Source organism: Tachyglossus aculeatus, chromosome 20, assembly GCF_015852505.1.
Source record: "Tachyglossus aculeatus isolate mTacAcu1 chromosome 20, mTacAcu1.pri, whole genome shotgun sequence".
In the NCBI taxonomy this organism is placed as follows: domain Eukaryota; kingdom Metazoa; phylum Chordata; class Mammalia; order Monotremata; family Tachyglossidae; genus Tachyglossus; species Tachyglossus aculeatus.
Genome location: NC_052085.1, coordinates 6,825,973 through 6,853,509, shown reverse-complemented (window position 1 = coordinate 6,853,509; position 27,537 = coordinate 6,825,973). Strand labels below are relative to the sequence as shown.

The following is a 27,537-nucleotide window of genomic DNA, read 5'->3' as shown; positions in this document are numbered from 1 at the left end:
ACCCCCCCTAAAAAAATTTAACTTTCTCTTTTCTGATTTTGTGTTTTCTCCAGTATAGTCAGAGGCTCAAACGGGATGAGTGGGACATGTGGCACCCCACCCTGGTAGCTGAGGCTTTATTTGCTATTGCAAACATCTTCAGTTCCCTGCGCCTGATCTCATTGTTCACTGCAAATTCTCACCTGGGACCTCTGCAGATCTCTCTAGGACGAATGTTACTGGACATTTTGAAGTTTCTATTCATATACTGTCTCGTGTTGCTAGCTTTTGCCAATGGCCTCAACCAGTTGTACTTCTATTATGAAACAGGTGGCCTAAATAACTGCAAAGGAATTCGGTGCGAAAAGCAGAATAATGCCTTTTCCACGTAAGTTGGCCCTTTCTTTCCGTTTACCTTTGGAGAATCTATCGCGAGTATCGGTTCCTGCAGTCGCCAGACGCGTATCGAGAACGGAGCAGAGGTGGTTATTGGTAAAACCGATCTATGCATACAGTAGTAAATAAGGTTAAAAAAAAAACCCCACCATCAGTTGGGCTGTATAAGGGTCCTCTTGACTTTAAAAACTTTCATATCTGTGTCAATATTGGTTTCGGAGACAACTGGAGGAAGCTATTTCTCTAGCTTGACCTCATAAAGATTAGTAAGGAATGATGCCGAAGCTTTGAAACCTTAAGAAAACCTTGGCACGGTTGATAAATCACAGTGCAAGGTTACTTGGGTATTGATGAAAGAAAAGCAATTTGGTTCCATCTGTCACAGGCCTTGTGTGCCTGGCAGTCCCAAAATGAATCTTTAAAAACTCTCATAGATTTTCGACTTTTGTGATTTTTATTTTCTCTACCTGGTGCTTTGTGGTGCCACGCTTTCTAGAGGTGCTGCAAAGCTGAAACTCCCCTCTTAGGCGGATGCCCGCATTTAATTGGAAAGGCTATAATGGGCTTGAGTATTTTTTGGCTAATAACCAGTGGCTGAGCACAAAAGAATTTGGTCAGAATAGTCCTGGGTGAATTCCTGAAGTGCTGGTTTACTTCATCATCAATCGTATTTATTGAGCGCTTACTGTGTGCAGAGCACTGTACTAAGCGCTTGGGAAGTACAAGTTGGCAACATATAGAGACAGTCCCTACCCAACAGTGGGCTCACAGTCTAAAAGATACTTTGAGAATCAAATGCCAAAGGACTTCAGGCCATTCACCTTTCTTTTAATAGAACTTGTGATTTGTATACCTGGGGTGTCACTTTCAAAATCAGATATTTCATGCCCCCACCCCTTCCCCTTTCAGTCTCAAGGGACACAGAGTAAGATGTATTCCTGAAGCTATCACTGGCTGTTTAGTATCACATAGTGATTGCTCATTGAACCAGATATCACCAAATGGAAGTGTAGTAAGTCAGTCAACTGCGTTGAGCACTTGCTGTACTCAGAGCACTGTACTAGGCGCTTGGGAAGCTCCTTTAAGAGCTGTTTTCCACAGAATAGGCACTGGCACTGACTCAATAGTTCTGATTCCCCTTCCGTGCTTATGAGTCCTTTATAACCGAGTCTGGGAGGACTGAGATTTAAATGCTTAAAGGAGGACACAGTAAGGGATGGGGTTAGATGGGGGAAGGTGGAAAAAAAGGAATGCTTTGGAAAACTGGTGGCCACATAGTGTTTTTATATCAGATATGCCCACTACTGCAAGGGATGGGCAAACAGAACTTGCTCTCCCTTGCAAAAACTGGAGAGAGTATGACCGTACCCTTAGTTGCTTGGAAAGGAGAACATCTGGGCGGACGGGGAGGCATTACTCCTCAAATGGGTTTTCGATCATTGCTCTGTAAGAGGGAGTTATTTGGTTTCCATATGGGGTTCATCTGCTGCCTTGGGGGCATAAGGAGGCTAGGCTAACCCCTAGCAAAGGCTCGAAAGTGATGTACCAAGCGAAGGAAGTCAGTAGAGTCTTTCTGCTGGACTGAAGGACTGAAACAGGATGATTGATTTGGAAATAAGTTATTTTTCCATCACAGATTGTACGAGCACACTGGTCTCGATATTGAAATAATTTAAAATCATCCATGCGAAGAAAGTCTGTATCTACATTCTCTGTCCAGCCGGGAATTTTAATACATTAGATTCAAAGTGTGATTAATAAATAGCTCAAACTAGAAAACTGTTTTTCTTCCCGGGGGGTCCGGGGGACACAGTGCATCAATGTTTTGACAATGATCTCAACTAAATCCCAGCGTAAGGCTTTAGGAATGGTTCTGAATGTTGCACTGATTGTTGTCAAGGGGATGTTTTTGCCTTTTCTTCCAGGTTATTCGAAACACTGCAGTCCCTCTTTTGGTCTATATTTGGGCTCATCAACCTGTATGTGACCAATGTCAAAGCCCAGCACGAATTCACCGAGTTCGTCGGCGCTACCATGTTTGGGACGTATAACGTCATCTCGCTGGTTGTTCTGCTCAACATGCTCATTGCCATGATGAATAACTCCTACCAGCTGATTGCGGTGAGTCTTTCCTTACTTTTATTACTTTCTATATCATTCCCCCCCCCCCCCCGCCCCCCATCACCTCTTTCAGGGCCGTACGAGAAAATAAAAAGCCTATCCTTTCTGTGCTTTCTGTGATGTTTAAATGATGCTTTTGAAAGATGAGCGAAGTTACGCTGGCAGAGAAAATACGAATGCAATTATGTCCTGTGTGAGGAAAAGAGGCACAAAAATGACTAATGGTTTCATAGGCCTTTTCAGTTGAACCTCTTTGAGGAATCTCAGTGGTCTTTTGGTAACAGAAACCCAGAGGCTTCTGGGAGAAACCAAAGTGAACTCTGTGCATCTCCGCAATTAACGATTGGAACACGGCAGCTGTAAAGAGACAGACCAGAGAGGAGCACTGTGACTTTCTTGTACTGAATCAAGTTAAAATTATGCCAGAAAATGAGGACAGGTGGGCTTGGGCACAGCAGGAGCCAGAGATGACGGTTATTTGCAGTTAACTTTATCAAGCAGGGAGCCTTGGGGTTTTGCTTAAAGTGTGTATCTCGACTGAGTCTACTGTCTTAATGTGAGAGAGCCCGCGCCAGTTTGGCTGAAAACAGAATGTGGCCTAGAAAGATTGGAAGCAGCAGCAGAACCAGAGCCATTAGGATCTCAAAGAAACCAGAGGAGGGTTGGAAATTAAGACCACTGGTGACCACCGATACCTGTGTTGTTGGTAAAGGATGAACTTCGAACAGGTGTGAACGAAAAAAGAGACAAAGGAAGGGGTTAGAGCATGTTCTGTTGTTGGGCAGATTTACGCCTCTTGGCACAATATATTTCACTGAGGGAGTTTAACCCATACGTTTGCATAATTTTCTCCATATGGAATTACAGTTATGGTGTAGTTGAATTCACTGTTGTACTCCCATAATATTCTAAGAATTATTTAAATGGGAAGCGTTCAGATGTACACTAGCATCCTCAATTACACTGAAGCCGGACTAGTTTTCTGATTTGGGCCTGTCTCTGGCGAAAAATCTGCTTAACATATAGTTCGTAAATGAAATTGAGTCCGCGATACCCCTACCCGAAGTCTCCCAGAATGTCACAATTCCACAGGGCGTGGGTAGGATTTTCATAGATATATGTCAGTTTGTCATTAATTTTCATTCAGTCGTATTTATTGAGAGCTTACTGTGTGCAGAGCACTGTACTAAGCGCTCGGGAAGTGCAAGTTGTCAGATGAGGGAAGTTGTACATAGGCAGATAAAAGCAGTGTAAGGGTCTGTCAAAATTCTTCCTTTTTTTGTTTTATGGTACTTGTTAAGTGCTTACTATGTGTCAAACACTGTTCTACGCGCTGGGCTAGGTACAGGTCAACTAGGTCGGACACAGTGCCTGTCCCACATGGGGCTCACAGTCTGAAGTAGAAAGGGGAACAGGTATTGAATCCCCATTTTACAGCTGAGGAAACAGGCCCAGCGAAGTAAAGTGACTTGCCCAAGGTCACACAGCAGAACCGGGATTAGAACCCAGGTCTTCTGAATCCCAGACCCATGCTCTTTCCACTACGCGACGCTGCTTTTGGACTTCAACCAGCTGATTACTTAAGAAAATAATAATGATAACAATGTTGGTATTTGTTAAGCACTTACTATGTGCCAAGCACTGTTCTAAGCACTGAGGTAGATACAAGGTAATCAGGTTGTCCCACCTGGGGCTCACAGTCTTCATCCCCATTTTACAGATGAGGGAACTGAGGCCCAGAGAAGTGAAGTGACTTGCCCAAGGTCACGCAGCTAAGTGGCGGAACCGGGATTAGAACCCATGACCTCTGGCTCCCCAGCCCGGGTTCTTTCCACTGAGCCATGCTGTGGCTCAGAATGTACATGGACTGTATCCAACCCGATTAGCTTGTTTAGTACAGTGCCTGGCACCTAGTAAAAAAAATAAAATATTTGTTAAGCACCTATAAGGTGCCAAGCACTGTACTAAGCATTGGATTAGATAAAGCCCAGTTAGCCCAACTGGCCCTGACCATTTGGGATGCCACTCCATTGAGCCCCCGTCTCTACTAATAAAGCCCTTTATTTCTTGAATGAAGGCGAGGTTCAGTCAGCAACCAAGTAATGGATTGTACGGGGCAGTTCTTTTCGAGGCACAAATTTGTCTGTTTTCAGACGGAGAAGAGGAGAGGAGAGCAATTTTTGCTTAGTGCTACGGCACAAATTAGGAACCGAATTTTGGTAAATTGCATGGATTACAGTTGGTTGAAAAGGGGCTGGCATTAGGGATTGGGTTCTCTCCATACCAATCTGCGGTCTTATTGCATCTTGCCATTGTCTGGCATTAGGGATTGGGTTCTCTCCATACCAATCTGCGGTCTTATTGCATCTTGCCATTTACCCCTCCAGGCCCTGGTGGGTCTGAGACAACAGCTGGAGCCCTGTAGGAGAAGATGACTGCATCACGCTGGGACCGGAGGGGTTGGCGTCTCTGGCCTCAGGGGATTTGTGGGGTCAGGCCCCAAAGGGAGTGAGCCAAGGCTGCCGGAAGATTCCTCCGATGCTGCCGTTTCTGGTGTTGATAACAAATCCCCGACACTCTTTTGATATTCAATTATTTTAGTTCTCTACCACGCTGAAGGAGGATGAAAAGGGACAAGAGCGCTCGGCCTTCCCGCGGGCGTAAAGCCATAATCTGAAATGTTTAGACTGCTATCGCGCGGAGACAGCTGGGCTTCCTTTCCCCCCTCCCCTTCACTAGTGGTCTCAGACCCGGGCCGAGTCGGGGGTCCCGAGAAGCTGTGCCGGGCTGGTCTCACCTGGTTCGGTGGGCTACCGGTCAGCTGACGCAGCCTGGCTTAGTGGCAAGAGCCCAGGATGGGAGTCAGAGGTCATGGGTTCTAATCCCACCTCTGCCACTCGTCGGCTGTGTGCCTTTAGGCAGGTCACTTCACTTCTCTGTGCCTCAGTTACCTCATCTGTAAAATAGGGATTAAGACTGAGAGCCCTACCTGGTATCTACCTCAGGGCTTAGAACCGTGCTTAGCACATAGTAAGCACTTAACAAATGGCATCGTTATTATTCTTCTAGACTGTAAACCCGTTGTTGGGTAGGGACCGTCTCTATATGTTGCCGACTTGTATTTCCCAAGCGCTCAGTACAGTGCTCTGCACACAGTAAGCGCTCAATAAATATAATTGAATGAATGAATGACGTCATCTTCTTCTTGGGTCTAGGATCACGCAGACATCGAATGGAAGTTTGCCCGAACCAAGCTGTGGATGAGTTACTTTGAGGAAGGAGGGACCCTGCCCACTCCCTTCAACGTCATCCCGAGCCCCAAGTCGCTGTGGTACTTTCTCAGGTGGACGTGGAGGCATCTGTGCAAGAAAAACATTAGGCGGAAACCCGAAAGCTTTGGAACCATAGGGGTGAGTGAGGCTAGACCGCGGTTTCGCTGATTGGCGTAGCTCTGCTCTCTTCTTGGCAGGTAACCCTTCACACTGCCACATTTTATTCCCTTTCGGGGTTTCGCTCACCTAGGGTTATTGCTGGGGCTGGGGCTGTACCCTTCCTGGCAGCTAGCAAATCATTTCTTTTAGTCACGCTGAGCAGGGCGACAGTTCCTGCAGGTGGGCAATTGAACCCCCATCTTCTGGACAAAGTTACGTGAATGCGTCATCCCCTCCATCCCAGAAAGGCTCCTCAGACTCTGTCAGCAGTCTACCCAATACTAGCCTCACAGCTGCAGATTGAAGAGACGCCTTTCTTCTTGCCACCCAGGGTCATTTTTTCTCTCCTGCTCTACCCTGATCAGTCAGTCAGCAGGAGACAGATTGCTTAAATTGTCTAGAAAATATGACTTATAGGAAAAGCAGTGTGAACATTCGTTTTCCAGAGAACAACTATACTGTTGTTTCTCCCAAGGAAATAGGATCACGTTTTTAATTTTCCCAGAAAGAGCGATGGCTGGAAGGTCAGAAAGGCATACCCAGCTCCCAAGAGATAGATGTATAATACGAAGCTCATTCTACCTGTATGGGTAAACATTCCTACATCAGTTCTGGTGCTGTAGTAGTGAGTCATGTGGCACTGCTTTTCATCAGCTAGCATTACTGACTGTAAAGTATTGGATTTTATTTGCTTGGTGCGAGGCATTGTCTTTCTTTTGGAAGACAGAGGACCTGGGCCTGTGGAGGGAGTTATCTATTGCTATCTAGGGCAGCCATAAGTCTTGAATCTGGATGTAGCCAGAGAAAGAAGGAAAATCAATCGGCCATATGTACAGGGAACTTACTCTGTGCAGAGCACTGTACTAAGCACTTGGAGAGTACAACAGACTGGAGAAAACTTGTTTATATCAAAACTTGTCAAGTTGACAAGTGATTGCCAGGAGGTGAGCACAAGAGAGTCCTTGGACTGGATTAGGCCTGCCAATCCCTTTGGTCAGTGTGATGGTCACTTATGCTAGCCCCCCCAGATGTGGGGTTGTGTGGGGGTGGGCAGGGGAGATACCTTAGAAGTAGCTAAAACAGGTAAAAAAACAAAAACGAACCCAAAACCCCACTCTGAGGGGCTCCCTCCAGGGGAAATCTAATCTCCTTAAGTCCCTAGCTGGAGGCTCAGTGCCTCACACAACCAAACACAGGGAGGGACCGGGGAAGAAGCCCCTCGGCCATTTTCAGTTAGTTGGGACGGCGCAAACCTTGGTCCAGGATGCTGGAGAAGGCAGCTCTACTTTAGGGTCCAGAGTGGAGGAAATGTAGTTTCACCCTGGAATCCAAAAATCCTGGGGAGAGAATCTGCAAGAGATCAACTTAGGGGTTCCCCGAGAAAGACTGACAGCAACCAGGGCTGCCAGTGGAAAATGAGAAGGAAAGGGACCTGCAGGGAGGAAAGGGATGGAGTCAAAGTGGTAGGGGGTTTGGATTTATTTTGTGGCTTAGATATAATCTTAATGAATATAATTCTTTTTTGATTAAAAATCAGTACAGCCCTAACTTCCAAGGCTTCTGGTGGCCTGGGAGGGAAAGAGAGAGGGAGGGAGGACTCCTGTAAACTTCTTGCAGTTTGGGATGTGTTTCTTAAAGTTAAGGGGGCAGTGGTCCTCGGCCTGAGGGGTGGAGCTTTGGGGGTTTTCTTTGTGCAGGTCCCCAATTCTCGTCTGCTCCTAGAGAGGGCCTTGGGAATCCCACAGATGTTTCTGGGTGTCCGAGCCCCCTGACAGTCCTCTGGGGGCTATTTCAGCCTTCAGAAGGGCTGAGGGAACCCCGCTCTGACACAATCCTCTCAGCCGGGCCCAGGGAACCAATCTAGTGACAGGAGCAGAAGAGAAGCAGGGGTTGCCGACTCAGGCAGGAGCCCAAAGGGGCAGAAATGAAGTCAATTCCACCTTTCAACCCCCTCCTTTTTCCCCACCCTACACGGGCACCCCCGAGCTTCCAATCTAGAAAGTGGCTCTCTGACCAAGAGAGTCCTGCCTTTAGTAAGGACAGCTCCCTGCACTCTGTAAATCGCAAGGTAGGCAGACGAACCACTAAGCAGGGAGGGAGGTGAGAATCAGAGTAATTCAGCCTCACCGTGATGGCCACAAAAATCTTCCAATGCACAAACACATTCCGCAACTCCTGTCCTTAAATCCCCAGTGCTTTCCCCCTTCTCTTCCAATACACAGGTCACGTTCCAGCTGACTGTCTGATAAAAGACTAAAAACGTTTCCCTGCAGAAAGACAGTCTTGTATTCCTCCACTAAAACTCTTAAGATAGCTGACCTCTCACCCTGCAGAAAAACCCAGGGCTCAATCCATTTATTTCAGGCTTCTATCGGCTTGCTTTCAACTGGAGGACACCAGGCCATATCCTGCTTTGCCTAGCTGGGAGTTGGAGAGAGAGAGAGAAGCCCAAAAAGACAAAGCCAGCTAAAGGTGGTAAATGTTGAGAAATGAAAACATTAGGCAGGCCAGCAGAAAATCTTCGGTAAGGTGACCAAAGCAGTGAGGAACTCTGGCTTTGGGGACGGGAGGGAAAGTGATGAGTCTCTTTAGGAGACACTCGATGAAGTTAAGGTCAGATGAGAGGAGTGATAAGCATGGCTAGAGTCAGGAGGTCATAGGTTCTAATCCTGGCTCAGCCACTGCTCTGCTGTGTGGCCTTGGGTAAGTCACTTCATTTCTCCGGGTCTCAGTTACCTCATCTATAAAATGGGGATTGAGACTGTAAGCCCCGTATGGGACAGGGATTGTGTCCAACCCAGTTTGCTTATATGAGCCCCAGCGTGTCTCAGTGGAAAGAGCCCGGGCTTTGGAGTCAGAGGTCGTGGGTTCGAATCCCAGCTCCGCCACAAGTCTGCTGTGTGACCTTGGGCAAGTCCCTTAACTTCTCTGAGCCTCAGTGACCTCAGCTGTAAGAATGGGGATTAAGACTGTGAGCCCCCCGTGGGACAACTTGATCACATTGTATCCCCCCAGTGCTTAGAACAGTGCTTTGCACATAGTAAGCGCTTAACAAATGCCATTATTGTTATTATTATTATTATTATTATTATTATTATTATTATTATATCCACTCCAGTGCTTAGTACAGTGCCTGGCTCATAGTGCTTAACAAATGCCACACATTATTATTATTATTATTATTATTATTATTATTATTATTACTGGCCTCCCATCCAGTGTGCTGCACTCTTCTTAGCAGTTGGGAAACTACAGTAGACATAAAAATATTGACAAAACAGAGAAATTAAAATAATTGAACGTACAATTGAAGATACAGATCCACACAAGTGCTGGGGACTGTGAGCCCACTGTTGGGTAGGGACTGTCTCTATATGTTGCCAACTTGGACTTCCCAAGTGCTTAGTACAGTGCTCTGCACACAGTAAGCGCTCAATAAATACGATTGATTGATTGATTGATTGGGGATGGGTATAAAGGGGAAGACCTTTTGGCAGAGGGACTTTGTAAGATGTGCCGATGTCTTATGCCTGTGGTCGATACTCAGATGTTTATCATCGGATTCTTCCCTGAAATCCTATGGACCCACAGAGCAGTGTGCCTGAAAATAGTTTGTAGTATCACTCTCCTGGACTGTCAACAGCTTTTGTCTGCAAAAACTAGACCAAAAGAAAGTGATTAAAGTTAGGCTCTCTGGGTCAAGTTATTTTGAATTCTAATTTCTTTTTCCCCCTGGAAAAATTAAGCTGGTCCTGAAATTGGTCACATTTTTCTTGTTAGGAAAAAAAAAATCAGACTAAAAACAGAAGCCCTGTGAGTAGAGCATCTGTATGGGAGAGGGCAAACCTCTGACCATAAAAAGATTGAAGTGCTTGGCCAGGATGATTCGTATATTCATTTATCATCTCAGATTCTGTTAGCTTTTTACTTTATAGTTTTTTTTTAAATCAAATCACGGCCCTTCAACTCCTCTGTGCTTAGCATATCCTTTTCCCTGCTGCAGATTGAAAAAGCCAAGTCGGTCTGTATGTCTGAGTGAAATCCATTTTAAAGCCCCATAATCGTAAAGGCTGAGAGAGGAGATACATCATTTTTTTCTGCACGAAGTTTACATTTATAGTCGAGGATAAGAGCCTGTTCATCTGCTGAAATAATCCCAAGAAAAGTGGCATGACGTTTGGATTAGCTGCTGTGTTTGGGCTTACGCAAATACCCCTGTAAATCTCGAAAAGTAAAAGTTACTGGTTGTTCGGAGTTTGCCGAAAGTCAGATGCCTCCATCTGGTGGCTCGGTTTAAAAGAATCCATGATTACGCGTGCTCGTGGTGCTGATTTATATATATATGATTGTTCTAGGGTTCCTGCTCTCAAATACTGAAGCTCAGGGCGTGAACCCACAAGCGAGTCAATGAAACTGACAAAGGTCAAATACAGTGAGCGAATATATGATCAAAATCCGATGAGAAAAATGAACGTCAAACCCTGTGAATAGATCGTGCTGCTGTTAGGAGCTGGGCCCTGTGGATTACTCACAGCTGCTAATCTAAAGCCCCGATGCTTTTTTGACCATCGGGAGAAAGTCTAACCTACCAAGTCCTTCAAAGGATGATGTCTTTGACCCTTTGCAGTATACCTTCCAATAAGACAAGCTTCCTCCTGGCATCATCTAGACTGTATTTTCCCAGGCATGGAGTGGGTTAGATTTGAAAGCCTTGCTGGAAAAAAAAAAAGTCACCCTTCTCGTGAACAAGAGTACTTTAGTACCCAGAAGGTCCTGGGGCCATCAGCACTTTTCCTGTTCATTCATTCAGTCGTATTTATCATCATCATCAATCGTATTTATGGAGAACTTACTGTGTGCAGAGCACTGTACTAAGCGCTTGGGAAGTACCAGTCGGCAACATATATAGTCTGGAAGTCTAGAACGCTTTTCCTGTTCCAACTTGGTGTCCCAGTGCCCAGTTTACTTTCCACTTGTAGTTGGTAGAGGCCAAAAGTGCATGTTCCACTCAGTTTTCCCTCCCTATTAGAGGAGCAACACCCCTTTAGCTCTCATTTAAAACAGATTTGAAAGGATTTCTCCACCTTAAACATGGCAGTGTCAGGTTTCCAACTTTGCATTTTAAGCTCTTTGTACCCTGACAGATAGCCTTTTTGCTACAGGTCTGGAGTCTTCCTTGGCTATGTGATTTTTTTTTTTTTGATGTGATAGCACATTCTCTGGCTTTAATCATAATGAACTCTTCCAAGGAAAGAGGTTATTCAAATTAAAGAAAAAAATGTTGTTTCCTTTTCAGAGGCGAGCGGCTGACAATTTGAGGAGACATCACCAATACCAGGTGAGGGGGTGATAGTTTTTTCTACCTGCTGTTTGTGGACTCAAGCATTGTCAGGGCACTGTACTGAATGCCAGGGAGAGTTCCAAAGAGCGTAGACACATTCCCTGCCCCCAACGAACTTACAGTCATATTTAATAGCTACTTGAACAGAAGCAATGTCTGGGTACCTCAGTCCAGAACAAATGTTTGTTTTTGAACCTCTTAGGAAGTTATGAGGAACCTTGTGAAGAGATATGTTGCCGCAATGATTCGAGATGCCAAAACTGAAGAAGGCCTGACAGAAGAAAACTTTAAGGTAACTGGATGTTGTGTAGGGAAAGAAAAAAAAAATATCAATAGGTTCAACAAGGGTTTAGATAAATAGGTTGTCGGGGGAGAAAGGCTAGGGAATGTTTCAGGGGTCAAGAAGCCACATCAGACATGCATTATAGGTCCCTGATACATTAATTCAGTGAAAAGTTGGGGACAGGAGGTGGATCTCAAGAGCGACAGCCATCATATGGCCCTACCAAGCACCCTTTGGTGGCCCTGATGGGGACAGAATACTGACAGCATTGGAAATGGAATATTCTTCCGATCCCAACTCTGCCTCTTACAGCAGGCCTCGGCTTAAAATGTGATGTGTATTCATTCAATCGTATTTATTGAGCGCTTACTGTGTGCAGAGCACTGTACTAAGCACTTGGGAAGTACAAGTTGGCAACATATAGAGACGGTCCCCACCCAACAGTGGGCTCACAGTCTAGAAGGGGGAGACAGAGAACAAAACCATAGTAATAAAATAAATAGAATAAATATGTACAAGTAAAATAGAGTGTACATATGCAGTTGAGTGGGTTCAGTCGATGATACACACCTGTTCATTAAAATCGCAAGTCGTGTTTTTTCACATGACTACATATTATTTAAAGCCCTTAACTGTGATTTCTCCCCACGCCCCTTCCCGATTTTAGGAGTTAAAACAAGACATTTCTAGCTTTCGTTTTGAAGTCCTCGGATTATTAAAAGGCAACAAACTGGCCACTCTCCAACCCTCCAAGGTCGTTAAGGAACCTCTGAGTCCCCTGGCTCCTGAAGACAGAAGTGACGGCGGTGGTGGCAGTAAGGCAGCCAATAAAAAGAATTTCAGCCTTTTTGACATAACTAGCCTGATTCACCCACGGTCAGCTGCCATCGCCTCGGAGAGACACCCCATAAGCAACGGATCCGCGCTGCTGGGTCCCGAGACCGCAAAGGAGAAACAAAAGAAAGTGAACTTTGTAACGGACATCAAGCACTTTGGGTTGTTTCACAGACGCTCTAAACTCAACTCTGGAGAGGTACAGGCGAACAAAATCTACTCCGTTTCAGAAGAAGTCTCCCGCCAACAGGCCAACCAACAACGTGAGAAAAACACTCAACTGGAAGCGGAAGGCTTGGCCGTGAAATGTGAATTACGCCTCGCCGGACTCGGGGAGCAGAGCGTGCCCACGGACGCTAAGCGAGATAACCCAGAGACCGTGGATTTACAGGTGGGCGAGGCTCCTTGTACATTGGAGCCGGAGGCGCTGATGGTTAAATCCTCAGAGCCGGACACAGTTAAGGAGAATCTGGACCAGGAAGGAGACAGTAACAAAGAGGCTGACCTGAAGATCTCGGAGACGGTCGTTCACGAAGATTATGTGACAACCAGATTGTGATACTTGAAGACAGGATATACAAATATACAAATATATATATTTTGCATAGTGCTTGGGCGGGGTGGGGGGGGGGGGATGTTTAAAATGATATAAGCCCATGCTGAGTTATACTTTCTAGCATTTAACAACTGTGGCTCACCAACTTGTAACATGATTAAATAAGGGAAAGGCTATAGAGGAACCTTGTGTTTTGTAGCCTGATTTTGCTTTCACAATTTGAGATTTTTTTAATAAACTGAAGCATCTTGTATTCTTGTACTGTTGCAATAACCCACAGAAGAAACTTTTTAGCTATCTTTTTCAATTAAAACAAATGCAATTTCTCTCATGATGGTAGTTGATTCCTATGATAAATATTTTTCTACGTAAGGTGAGCGGAAGACAGTGTATTACTGCTTGTTCACATCCTGGACCATAAATAATTACCTCCCCGCTAGTCATTTTTGGACAGTTTCTTCCATCCCAACTGTCCAAAACGTCTGAGGTTCGTTTGAGAAGCAAAGTTGAAACATAAACAAATCTTATAATGACGGAATCTATAGTCATCAATCCTTCCTCACCAGGTTCTTTTAAATCCCCACCGGCCCTTGCAGTTCAACTCCACCTTTGGCTGAGAAAGTTTCATTTGTCTGATTCTTTGTGCAAACGGAATGAAAAAATATCTCTAGCTTGCAAAAAGACTGATAGCTACTTTCCCCCCACATCTTTGCAATCCAAAACGGTGTTGCAACTGTCAGCATCCCTTATGAGGAAAGAGGATTCTTTATGGACTACTCAAATGCTTGCTACTGGGAGCCTTTACCAGATAGCTGTAGTTTAGTAAACATATTATCCCTAAATGCTAGAAAAGGATGTCCGTCCTCTAGGAATAGTTTAAGCACCTTAGGCCAAATTCTCTGATCCTTACCGGAAAGAACGGGACCACGTTGTACAGATAATTTTCCTTGTTTCAAATGTGATGGTTTCTCTAGTGCTTCTGGGTAGGCATACTGAATATAAATCCACTATTTAATTTAACCGCAGAAGTTCACATTGGCTTCAAAGGAAAAGCAGATAATGGCCTGCTCAGAAGTCCCAGACACAAATATGATTTTATGCAACTAATTTAGGCCTTTCCATTTAAAACACACATGCTGTTTTTAAAGAACAAAGAGTTATTTTTTCAATTTGAAATAAATATTAAAAAAATAAGCATTAGGTTCCTTTTTAATGGGTGATTTGTGTCTGGTATGTTAAAACTTAAATGGTATAGCCAAGAGCCGTCAAATTGACAAAAGCACAGCGATACAGAGGAACTCAATTAAGTGATTGTTTTCTTTCCCAACTCATTCTCTTGCTAACTTCGCATTGCAAGACCCACAGTCAGCGACTGCTTTTTGACAACCACTGTGTCCCAAGCCCTCTACAAAGGAAGAGGTGGGTAGACTTCTTAAAGGAACAGGCTGGCCAGCTTAACATGGTCACCCTAAAAAAGAAGTAAAAGTCACATTCCCTGCCCTTGAGAAGCCTTCAATCTGGCTGGGGAAAACAGGACAGACCCAGCTAAGTGTATATGGAAACCTTGGGGTAGAATCAAAAAATACATTATAAACAGTTAGCTAAGGATCTGAAGAAACGGAAAGGTCAAAAGGCAGGGAAGACTTACGGGTGCCTATAGCCAGATAGATTTAATCAGAAAAGGCTTTGGGGGAGAGGATGGGAAGCAGATATGCTTGACTAAACTGGTTAGCTGGGATACAGAAGAGACTGGGTAAGGTTAACAAATACCATAAAATAAAAATAAACAAAATGCCTGCAAGGCTGATGAGGATCCTCCCAATAAGTACCCACCTGATCATCTTACATCTTTCCCAGCGCTTAGTACAGTGCTTGGCACATAGTAAATCTTGTAATAGTAAACCAAAGTATAGTAAAACTATAGTAAACCATAGTAAACCAAATTCCACAAATATCATGATCTAAATCATCCCATCGGATCCCTGACACCTTAGGCCTGACCCATACCAAAGCCTGCCATTCTAATAAGGACTCGTTATTTGGAGAAAAACTTATGGAAAAGTTGAGAATTAGCTGTGAAAATCGAGAGGGCGTCTGAAAAGGAGATGTGCCTCTTTGGGTTACTGGCTGGTCTGAGGGACTTTGCTTTGTACCACGAGGGACCGCCGAACTTCAGTATCAGTACCCAAACCTAGATTACCCAGGGGGATTAAGGCGGGGAGAGTTCAGCACGCAGGGCTCTCAAGTCTTCACCGCTTCCCCCTCTTTCTAACCCCCTGGTCGGCTGTGCCTAAGGAGATGAAAACTGGATGGTGGCAGTCTTCCAAGCTCTGGCAGTTTGCCAGGGAAAATGCTTATCTGCACATTTTAAATTAAAATAACAGTGGTACTTGCCGTTACCTACGTGTCAACCACTATACTAACTTCTGAGATAGGCATAATGCAATCAAATCACAGTCCCCGTCACATACACAGTTCACAGTCCAAACAGGAGAGGGGAAAGTTATTTAATCCCTATTTTCAGATGAGGAGGTTGAACCTCAAAGGAGATGACTTACACTGCTGTCACAAAGCAGGTAAGTCATGACACAGGGGTGAGAACCCAGGACTCCGCACTTCCAGTCCTGTGCTCTTTCCACTAGACCACAGCGCTCTTTCTGAACATGTTTCACAGCGACCAATGCTTCGACCCTATCCTAAGACAACAAATCTAGCCTCCATTAAACTGGTTTTCCTCATCCCGCTGAAAAAGACTGCACTTGCATTCGGATAGAACATGGTTGGGATTGTGTTTTGGACAGTGGGCAGACAGAAGGGAAGGAAAAAAAGGAGGGGGGAAACAAGGAAAAAGAAGCTGCAAAAGGAAAAGAGTAGAAAGTGAGTAAGGAAAGGTTCTGGGGTTTTGCTGCAGTGTCTGTTTATCCAGCATATCCATCATCTGCTGGGAGAAAACCAGCGCCTGAACCTGTTCGCTTTCAACTGGAATTTGTTTTTCGCTAATGTGTTATTTATAGCCATGCCCTTTTAGTTAACTCGAAGATCCTAGCCTTCAACCACATAATGACTCGTATCCAGCAATAAAAACTCATTTAGAGGCAGCCGGATAAATGTCTGTGGAAAATCAAAGGCGGCGTGGTCAGAGAAGATGCTTCTCCATCCTCAGACCTGAACGGTTCAATCGGACTGGGGTGGAATGTACAATTTCCTAAATCATCCCCAGTTTTGTCGGCAGCGGCCCGCTCCTAGCCTACATCCTGCCCCTCGGTTGGCAGGCAGGTGGTCTCCTTGATGCATTACGGGCCAGCTGGTCTATCCCAGGTGCCCTGGTTGGGAAGAGGGGTTTGGTGCGGGGAGAACGTAGCGAAAGCTTGACAAGGAGGGGAGAATGGAAAGCTTGAACTTATCGGAAGCTCATGAGAACTCCGGAAGGCCTCTGAGCAGCTCTGGCCCTCCCCACCACCTTCACCTGCTGGGTGCTCCCCAGATTGGACGTATGGGTGACATGGTAGGGGCTCAAATGCCGCTGACTCTGCAGTGACAGCAGCACCTAAATGTCCACAGTGTTACTGTGGGCTAAGGTGCTTGGGGACTATACAAACGGGAAACAGCCCTTCCTGCCCTGAAGGTGCTTACAACCCACTGGAAGAGATGGGAAATACAAAGATTAGCTGAAAGACAGCCATTTGGCTGTTTTATCTCTTAAACACTTTGATACAGCCCTCATGTATAATAATAATAATGATAGCATTTATTAAGTGCTTATTATGTGCAAAGCACCGGGGAGATTACGTATGTATCCTTATACTCATTTCCCTCATCTGTAATTTTTAATGTCCCCGTGAAGACTGGAAGCCCCTCGTGGGCAGGAACCATGTCTACTAACTCTATTGCATTGTACTCACCCAAGCGCTTAGTACAGTGCTCTGCACACAAAGTGCTCAGTAAATCTCACTGGTTCATTCATTCATTCATTTGTATTTATTGAGCGCTCGCTGTGTGCAGAGCACTGTACTAAGTGCTTGGGAAGTACAAGTTGGCAACATATAGAGACGGTCCCTACCCAACAGTGGGCTCACAGTCTAGAAGGGGAGGAGGAGAGGAAAAATGTGTTCATGGAGTTGCTGTGGGTTGATTAACTGCCCAGGCTGGGTCATCATCAATCGTATTTATTGAGCGCTTACTATGTGCAGAGCACTGTACTAAGTCCTTGCAAGGGGTTTAGGTCCTAAAGCTGGTTCCCCCTGAGGGTCCCCAATTACCCACAGGTCACTTTGGCTGCCCGAAGTGATGGCTGGGTGGCTGAGTCTCAGAGTGTGGCCTAATGGAAAGAGCACGGGTCTGAAGGCCGGAGGACCTGAGTTCTAATCCCAGCTCTACCATCGGCCGTGTGGCCTTGACCAAGTCATTTACCTTCACTGTACCTCAGTTACCTCATCTCTAAAATGGTGATTAAGAGGGTGAGCACTTTGTGTGGCAGGGACTGTGTCCCGTCCAATTTTCTCATATCTACCTCAGCACTTAATACAGTGCCTGGCACATAGTAAGTGCTGAACAAATACAATTAAAAAAATAAAGCTCCTCAAGAGCAGGGATTGTGTCTATTAACTCTATTTCATCATCATCATCATCAATCGTATTTATTGAGTGCTTACTATGTGCAGAGCACTGTACTAAGCGCTTGGGAAGTACAAATTGGCAACATATAGAGACAGTCCCTACCCAACAGTGGGCTCACAGTCTAAAAGGGGGGAGACAGAGAACAAAACCAAACATACTAACAAAATAAAATAAATAGAATAGATATGTACAAGTAAAATAAACAAATAAATAGGGTAATAAATATGTACAAACATATATACATATATACAGGTATATACTTCACTCTGCCAAGAATGTAATACAGTGCTCTGCATGAAATAAGTGCTTAATAAATACTATTCATTGATCCTGTGCTGGCAAAGAAATTACAAAATTATTTCTGGCATTCACCATTCTGTCCTGCTCCTGGCTGACTGTCACCTGAAATATGCTACTGAACAACCCCTGCTCCTCACTGAAGGAAACAGCTGCAAATTGCTTCACATCAGCCTGGATCATAACGAGCAGCACTAGAAGATTGAAAAATAAAAAAGTCATCACTGTCCTGAGCCTGAAAGCTGAGTATATCCAAAAATCTCACAAGAGAGCCAGTTCTCATGAGATTTCTGTGCGGTTTTGGAGAGGCACAAGGGTGACAACGCCATGGTTACGGTTAATTATCTAACCATGTGTTTCTACTCTGAGCTTAACCACGAGCAATTTGAGGTAGATTCGTATGCAGTCCCTTTCCAATCTGAATCTCTAATAACATGTGCCAGTTGCTTTATATCATCTCTGACCTCGTATCACAAAACCCTTAGCAATTCAGAAATAACATTCTCCATCCCTTGAATTAGGCAGGTCCTTAGCCCTAACACTTCCTAAACCACATTCGGCAACTTTCATGGCAAAAAAAAAATCCCAAAATGAACAAACCAAAATAACAGATTCTTTAGGAAATGGTAAGAAGCATTCAAGTGGGAGTAATATGCATAATACAAAGATATAAAAAACAAAGAAATGACTGACGGAAAGTTGTTCCCACTCCCTACTGTAAATCGTGTAGATTAGCGAGCTTGCTATAAAATTCTTCATTTTACCATTAACATCGAGCACAAAATTAATCTGAATTTCAGACAAGCCCACTATCTTGTTAGCTTACTTAATGGAAAAGCTTTTCTAGTCACCACAAGTTTTCTGCTATTCCGGGCAAATGTGACCATTAATCCATTCCACCCTTTAGCCGCCACTGCTTCTCTGCTTCTGAGCACTTGGGGGTCAATTACTACATAAAGTCCAATCAAGACGGGACTCTCGCCTGAATTTTGAGATGGAAATGGATTTGAATTTTGTTTCTATTTTAGGTGGTTTTCCCTTTTATCTCTCAGCCAAGCAGAGATTCAGAACAGACTGCGGGGGCCGGGGGTGGGGGGAACACAGGTTTATTTTAAATACATGGGTGAACTCACTTGGACCTGAGAGCACTACAGCCCTGACACAGTAAGTGCTCAGTAAATCCAACTGAATGAATTATCTGTAGTTTCACACTTACTCCTGTCTTGCAGCACCTCAAACTGAACAGGTCTAAAAGGGAAGCAACATGGTCTAGTGGATAGAGCAAGGTCCTGGGAGTCAGAAGGTCATGGGTTCTAATCCCAATTCTACCACTTGTCTGCTGGGTGACCTCGGGCAAATCACTTCACTTCTCTGGGCCTCATCTGTGAAATGGGGATTCAGACTGTGAGCTCCCCATGGGCCAGGATTACGTCCAATCCGATTTGCTTATATCCGCCTCAGTGCTTAGTACAGAGCCTTGCACATAGTAAGTGCTTAACAAATACCATAGTTATTATTAAAACAGAACTCTTCTTCCCACCCGAACTCTGTCTTCCCAGCTGCCTTTCCTATCACTGTAGACAACACCACTCTCTCCCTGTCTCACAAGGCTGTATATAACCTCAGCATTAACCTCCACTCATCTCTCTCATTCAACCCGTCGCTAAATCCTGTTAGTCCTACCTTCACAACACTGCTAAAATCCTCCCTTTCCTCTCCATTCAAACTCATTTCCCCTATTCCCTCTCTCTTCTTTGTCACTTGTATCTGTACACATTAAGCACTTGATATTTATCCCACCTTCAGCCCCGCAGCACTTATGTACATATCCGTAATGCATTTTAATGTCTGTCTCCACATCTAGACTGCAAATTCTTTCTGGGCAGGAAACATGTCTACCAACTCTGTCGTACTGTACAAGCATTTAGTACAGTGTTCTGCCCACCATACATGCTCAATAAATACCACTGATTGATGGACTGATTAGCATACTATGATATGTCAACTGCATGTTTCATGGACTCTCCCACATCTCGCTTTCTCAAGGAAAGTATTTGTGCGTTCTGAGGGCTGAGAGACGCCAGTGGTCAGGTTTGAGGTACATTTTGTACCCATGTACCTTCAGAGCTAAGCTGTCCTCCAAATTATTTTGTCATAACCACATGCCACATCTGGATTTTTCACTTGCATATTTCCTTTGGCGGGAAACTGATCCGAATATCGTAAGTGGATTTGTACCCGGGGCTGAAGAAGGCAAAGTCTTCTCTGGATCCAAATCTCACCTTCCTCTCCAAATTCCCCAAAGAGTCTGGACCTTTTGGAAGCATTGCAAATCTGTGTGCGTGCCAAACATGGAAACCCGCTGTGGAACTGGAAGCCCCAACTCCAAAGCTCTGGTCATATTTCCTCTTATTAAATGCATAAGTAGCACGAAAATCCAGCTGAAAGCTTGATTTGATGGAAATAGCAAATGGTCCATTTTTTCCTACCTGGTTTATGGGAGCAGAGAGTCAGCTGGAAAATCAAATCCAGGCCTTTGGAGTCATTCCCATTCTGGGCAAACTGCTCCTGTCACAGGAGTATTTTGAACTCTCTCTGCTATTAGAGGGACAGAATGCCATGCACTGTACTTCAGTTTCCCCAGAGAGGAACCTGTCAGGAAAATCCAAACACCACCAGAGTCTTTTCTAGCTGGGCCAAATTCTCCCTCTGTTGTTTCTGCCTGATATGAAGGGGGACCTGATATTGCCAATTCAACTTCCTGGGGCACACAGCAGCAAGTGGTAGAACCGGGATTAGACCGCAGGACCCCTGACCCTCTGGCCCTTGCTCTTTCCACAGGGTCAAACTGCTTCTCTATTGAAAATGTGTTTTCATCAGCCTTTGGGGAAAATTACCAGGGAGTCCAATCAGCCCCTTAGCTTCATTATCATGACTAATTCCATCAAGTGTTCACTGAGCATGCTTTCTAGTTCTTTTAAACTCCGATAGAGAATTAAGGAGAGAAGGAGTAAATAGCAGTGTGTGTGTGTGTGTGTGTGTGTGTGTGTGTGTGTGTGTGTGTGTGTACCTCAAACCCTACCTTTATCCCTTCCTTTCACTTGAACTGTGAGCCCCATGTCCAATCTGATTGCTTTTGTTTTTTTAAGTGGTATTCATTAAGCACTTACTATGTGCCAGGCACTGTACTAAGCGCCGCGGTAGATACAAGCTAATCAGGTTGGACACCAGAACTACCAGAACGAACATCCCTTCCTTTCTGGATAGACTACACTGTCTTCTGTCCAGTCTGAACAGGAACTGGCCCAAGGCATCTAAAGTAAATTACTTGGGATGATTACATATTAATTTATGAGTTCGTATTAGGCCCTTTGTCAGGCATTTTGTCTAATTTCCTTTTTAACAGATCCAGCAGGTTGTTGATGGTAATCATTTCCTTAAATAGTTTCAGTGCTGCAGCAGTGAAATGACTTCGAAACTGAACGAGGGGATGGACTCTTTACCTTCCTCCAGCGGATACGTGTGTTGCCTTGATGCGGATTCAGAGATTCTAGAAATCTTGAAATGATAAAACCAATTAATTGTGCTGCTCATTTTTGAGTTGGTGAAATTGAAAAGCCAAAAATGAACCCCAAAAATTACGTTTAGGGATTCCATTTCGAAAGCATTTTGAGTCTGTCGCAGATTTCTATCTCTCTGTCATTTTAATTGGCAGGTGCACTAGCTCTAAGCAATGTTGGGTTGGACTATTGTGGCAATATGTGCATCAGTGATATGTTTAGGTCAATGGTTAACCACCCCATCAGCTCCTAGGTGCTATAATTTGAACATTAGAGCCTTCATGGTTCCTAGGAATTAAGAACTTTTAAGATGGAATTATGTTATAAATAGCTTTAGAATTTTTATATTTTCTAGGTATCTGAGTCGTCACGGTTGGACAAATGAATTACTTCTGAAGCCTCCTTTTAGCACTCTTTAGTGTAACTTTACCATCAATTAAGAGGCAGGCAAATTCAAACTCTCCATTATTTTTGTCTGCTTACCGCACAATCTCCCAAGTGCATGGTTCTACATGTTATGAGAACGTAGGATGCTTTTATCCTTACCCTCAAGATGTCCATTACATAAAATTTGCAGAAATAGATGAGCAGTTAATATTCAGCTCACTCCTGCAAGCTAGCCTGCTCACTGTACCTTGCTCTCTGTCTCTCCCCACTTTAAACCTATTGCTCAAGTGGAAACTCTTCCCCCTTCTTATCTACTAGACCCTAGCTCCGGACCATCTTCAAAGCCAGCCTGAAATCACATCATTTCCAGATTAATTTCTCTTGTCTCCAATAACTACCTCCTCCACACTTCACGCTAATCCCGGCTCTGCCGCTTGTTTGCTGTGTGACTCTGGGCAAGTCACTTAACTTCTCTGGGCTTCAGTTCCTTCATCTGTTAAATGGAGATTCAGATGTGGGACCATTAACTGTGACCAACCTGATTAGTTTGTATCTATCTCTGCACTTTATACAGTACCTGGCACATAATAAACGCTTCACAAATACCATAAAAAAAGTCACCAGGAATATTTTCCAAACATACTAAAACTGCATTATAATTGGCTCGAATATTCATCCTGGCATTTCTAACTGAGACACGGTATTTTAAACCAAGGATGTGTTTTAATCTTGAGGTGAAATCTGTAAATGTCATCTTTCATTTGGTGGGTAAAATGAAAGTAAAATATTACTTTCAAGATTACGCATTTAAACTCTTCAAAAAATCCCCGTTAGGTACTTAATCTATTTCTACCCGGCAAAAGATAATATGTTAGAATAGCATTTACTGAGGGCCCTACTGGCATAGTGCATTATACTCAGGGCTAGGAAAGTTTAAAAATAACTTATAACTGCATTATAATTTATCATAATAAAACCATGATAGGTAGCAAATGTGTGTTACATAAAGAGTACAGCTGCCATCATAAATATGTCTTAAAAACAAACAAAACAGTTTTTGAGTCCCTGGCAGAGGCAAGTTAAATAAATCAAAGCTTTATGTATCAGCTGTTTCTTTCTCCATGAATCCCTACCATGCCCTCAAAAACCGTTCCAAAGGAAGAATGACTTCACGGGGTGTGGCTTGAGATGAAAGACAGTCCTGTCCTCATTACGTAGTTGAGCGTTTCTAATCATACAGGTATTTGTGACGAGGAAACATGCTGTTTTTCTACTGATTTCCCTCATCAGCTCGCTGTTCCGCTGAGCACTCACGCTGACATCTGCCAGATACCCATACCCGCGTTCGCTAACACTGCCCATTTGTTGAATTTGATAGCGGTGCTATGTTATCTGATCATTTTGTCAGTGATGCATTCAGGAGGAGTAGATGAAATCTCAGAAACTGAGAGAGGCAAAAACCAACTCTGTTTGCTGGGCTAATAAGGAATAATTACAGCAGGTCGAATATTCACCCTGACATTTCTAACTGAGACATGGTATTTTAAACCAAGGATGTGTTTTAACCTTGAGGTGAAATCTGTAAATGTCATCTTTCATTTGGTTGGTAAAATGAAAGTAAAATATTACTTTCAAGATTACGCATTTAAACGCTTCAAAAAATCCCCGTTAGGTACTTAATCTATTTCTACCTGGCAAAAGATAATATGTTAGAATAGCATTTACTGAGTGCCCAACTGGGATAGTGCATTATACTCAGGGCTAGGAACGTTTAAAAATAAAGAGAGAAGTAACACATTCCCTACCCACAAGGAACTAACACTCCAAATGAAAGAAAAATAAAAATATTTACAACTAGAGTGGTGACAGCAATACATAAATTCATGTTAGAGCATGTTATATGATTCTTTGCAAGTTGCACTGATGAGCACTTAAAATGTAATTCAGCTGTTTGCCTGAATTGGCTACTGACTAGCTGAAGGAAATATAGGTTCATTAATGTGGGCTCTATAACCATTTTTCTCAGTTATTTATTCTCCTGGGCCCCTGACACAGGGCGGTAACAAAAATTATCTTCTTTTACACACTTTCCTTCTTAAGTCCAACTTCTCAATTTTGAGTCTGAACTCAGGAAATTCACAAGAAATCACCAACCTCTCCTTCTTGGCTACAGTGATTCAGAGGATTCCTGGGCTGAAAGTCTTCTGGCCCCACCTTTTGTAATAATAGTGGTGGTAAGTGTTTATTATGTGCTAACCACTGTACTAAGCGCTGGGGAAGATGCAAGATCATCAGGTCCCACATGGGGCTCACAGCCTAACAGGGAGGACAGGCATTAAATCCCCATTTTGCAGATGAGGGAACGGAGGCGCAGAGAAGTGAAGCGACTTGCTCAAGGTCAAACAGCAGACAAGCGGCAGAGCAGGGATTAAAATCCAGGTCCTTCTGAATCCCAGACCTGCGACAGTGTCAGAGTCAGAAGACATGATGACCATTGCCTCAGAGAGCTTATAGTCCTCTGAAGATAAAAAGTCTTAAATAGCCTTCAGCTAGGGAAGAAGCAGATTCCCCTATGGGCTCTGGGGGTATGTGAAGTGATTAGGGGGTGCAGAAGGGCTGAGGCTACAGTGGGGGAGCGATCTGAGTGGCAAACCACCTCAACTTCATCACACAGTGACCCGATACCCTGTGCCGAGGATCAGGAGCTAATTCAGACGCCCAGGTGTCTTTGGATCGGTGGATCCTCTGACCAGAGGAGAACCGTGACGGACGCTGCCAACAGGAGAGAGTCCCCAAAGGAACTGCTCGATTCCTGCCTTTGACTGGCTCAGAGCCTCCTTTGAAATGGCAGCTAGAGGTGAGATATAAATTGGGTAGGCTAGAAATCAGTCAGGAAGGAATGTTGCCCTTAAGACTTCATCACCAGCTTCCCATGATACGGTCCCGGTTATTTTGTTCAGACTAGCCCACCGAAGGCATCATCACGGTCCTATAAGCCCTTCATTCAAGTGGCTGTGGTGCCTTCTCAAGATTAATTTTATTCACAAGAAAGGGCGTGGCCTAGTGGATAAAGCACGGGCCTGGGTTCTAATCCTGACTCCACCACTTGTCTGCTGTGTGACCCTGAGCAAATCACTTCACTTCTCTGTGCCTCATATGGAAAGTGGGGATTAAAACTGTGAGCCCCAGGAAGACATGAACTGTGTCCAGCCTGGTTGACCTGTATGTACCCCAGCGCTAAATGCCTGGCACATAGTAAGCACTTAAGTACCATAAAAGAAAAACTAGCTGAATTTTGTTGGTTTACTCCTGTTTACAGCAAGAGAAGCTAAAACCGTAAACAGGTGAAGGAGAGAACTGAACAATTCCTCTCTGACTGACCCCAATGTAAATAGGTAAATACAATGCCTTGGACTCCATTCCCATAATCTCCTCCACCTCAATCATCTGGACGTTCGTGCCTCAGGTAGGACCCGTCTGAGTCACAGAGTCAAGAACCATTATGCCACAGAAAAACTTCCAGAGAAACCGCTCTATGAGAGCCAATATCTTGGCTTGCTGGCTTGCCCATGGATAGGACCACTTCCATTATAATAAAAATAACTGTGACATTTGTCAAGTGCCTACTATGTGCCAAACACTATACTAAGTGCTGAGGAAGATACAAGTGAGTCAAGTTTGACACATCCCCTTCCACATGGTGCTCACAGTCTTGGGAGGGAGAACAGGTATTATTTTACAGATAAAGAAACTGAGGCACAGAGAAGTGACTTGTTCAGGGTGACACAGTAGACCAGTAGCAGAGATGAGATTAGAACTCAGGTCCTCCGGCTCCCAGGCTCATGCTCTTTTCCCTAGGCTTCCCTCACAGGACAGGTGAAGGTCCTGATTTGCCAAGGAATCCCATTGGCATTCAATAGCGACAGGGATATCTTACAGCTTTGGCAATCTTTTTTTTTTTTTTTTAGCGTGATAAGAGAAAGACATGACTAAAGAACACCGGAAATGGCTGCTTCATAGGAAGCACCAAAATAATCTTGGGTTTTTTTTTTTGCTCCTCCAACTGAAACGTGACTTTTGACATCCTACAGGCTTTTAGCCCATTGAACTTTTCCAGGAATAAGGGATTCAAATAGCATCTGTGCTCAGCTCTCACTGTCATTTTATAAGTTTAAATGGTCCATCTAGTTGAGGGGAAACTAGACATTAAATGGATTCACACGTTTTCCCTGCCCTGCCGGCTATCTTGTGGGAACTGGGGAAATAAGGGTTGTGAGATGTCACAGGGCCTCAGGGAGAGCTCCCTGGCATTCTGACAAGTTTCTCTTGCTCATTCAAAAGGACTATATGATTGTATGGCCCCACTGGGAACTGTGAGCTTTTACCATGTGAACCCACAGTACGGGAAGGGAAGAGTGAGACACCTTCATAAAGAGACTGACCTCTTGTACCCTGAATGGGATTTCTGACCAAAAATGAAAAACAAACAGCCTAAAGTCCAAATGTGTCTTCCTTCCACAATACTTATATACAGACCTTTAAATTACATATTATGAAATATTTATTTGTGTTGATGTCCGTCTTCCCCTCTAGACTGTAAGCTTGTGGTGGTCTGGGAACGTTTCTGCTAACTCTGTTTCATAGTAATCTCCCAAGCGCTTAGTACAGTGCTCTGCACCTACTAAGCACTCAATAAATACTACTGATTTCCCTTCATCTCCTTGTCTTTACCCAGTGTCTCAATGGTCCTGGTACAGGGCCATTATTGCCCCCTCCTACCCTTTGCCTGTACCTGTATATATGTATATATGTTTGTACATATTTATTACTCTATTTATTTATTTATTTTACTTGTACATATCTATTCTATTTATTTTATTTTGTTAGTATGTTTGGTTTTGTTGACTTGGGCAAGTCACTTAACTTCTCTGAGCCTCAGTTACCTCATCTGTAAAATGGGGATTAAGACTGTGAGCCCCATGTGGGGCAACCTGATCACTTTGTATCCCCCCAAGCGCTTAGAACAGTGCTTTGCACATAGTAAGCGCTTAACAAATGCCAACATTATTATTATTATTATTATTTTGTTCTCTGTCTCCCCCCTACTAGACTGCGAGCCCACTGTTGGGTAGGGACTGTCTCTATATGTTGCCAACTTGTACTTCCCAAGCACTTAGTACAGTGCTCTGCACACAGTAAGAGCTCAATAAATACGATTGATGGATTGATTGATTGATTTGCTGGTGTCCCAGGGGAACATCACTGAGCTGACACGGTTCCATTAGGACAGGTTCTCTTCAGAGGGTTGGGAGCAATTCCAGGTGCCGAGTACAGAGCACAGATACAAGCAGAAGGAAGTCGGACAGTGCTAGCCTCTACTGAGCCCTGACAACGTGTACATTGCTGTCCTGAGTGTGGGGATAATGATGAATTGCCACATGGCCTTTGCCCCAGAAGGACAGGAAGAAAGTGTGAAAGGTTGAAGTTGAACTGTTAATAATGGATTATGCGAATAAAGGACTACTCCGCTCCTCCGCTGCTAATCTCCTCACCGTACCTCGCTCTCGCCTGTCCCGCCATCGACCCCCGGCCCACGTCATCCCCCGGGCCTGGAATGCCCTCCCTCTGCCCATCCGCCAAGCCAGCACTCTTCCTCCCTTCAAGGCCCTGCTGAGAGCTCACCTCCTCCAGGAGGCCTTCCCAGACTGAGCCCCTTCCTTCCTCTCCCCCTCGTC

General features: G+C 44.3%; 1 protein-coding gene across 3 annotated transcripts in view; it reads left to right on the top strand.

The window, feature by feature from the left end:
• Window positions 1–12,962, top strand: part of TRPC4 (transient receptor potential cation channel subfamily C member 4) — a 69,672-nt gene extending 56,710 nt beyond the window's left edge. For all 3 annotated transcript variants that reach the window (XM_038761776.1, XM_038761777.1, XM_038761778.1), the window contains 6 exons: window positions 54–367; window positions 2,301–2,496; window positions 5,712–5,906; window positions 11,224–11,265; window positions 11,471–11,560; window positions 12,219–12,962. In XM_038761776.1, coding sequence (XP_038617704.1) covers window positions 54–367; window positions 2,301–2,496; window positions 5,712–5,906; window positions 11,224–11,265; window positions 11,471–11,560; window positions 12,219–12,944 — 1,563 coding nt within the window. In that variant the 3' untranslated portion in view covers window positions 12,945–12,962. The remainder of the gene's footprint in view (window positions 1–53; window positions 368–2,300; window positions 2,497–5,711; window positions 5,907–11,223; window positions 11,266–11,470; window positions 11,561–12,218) is intronic.
• Window positions 12,963–27,537: the final 14,575 nt, after the last annotated feature.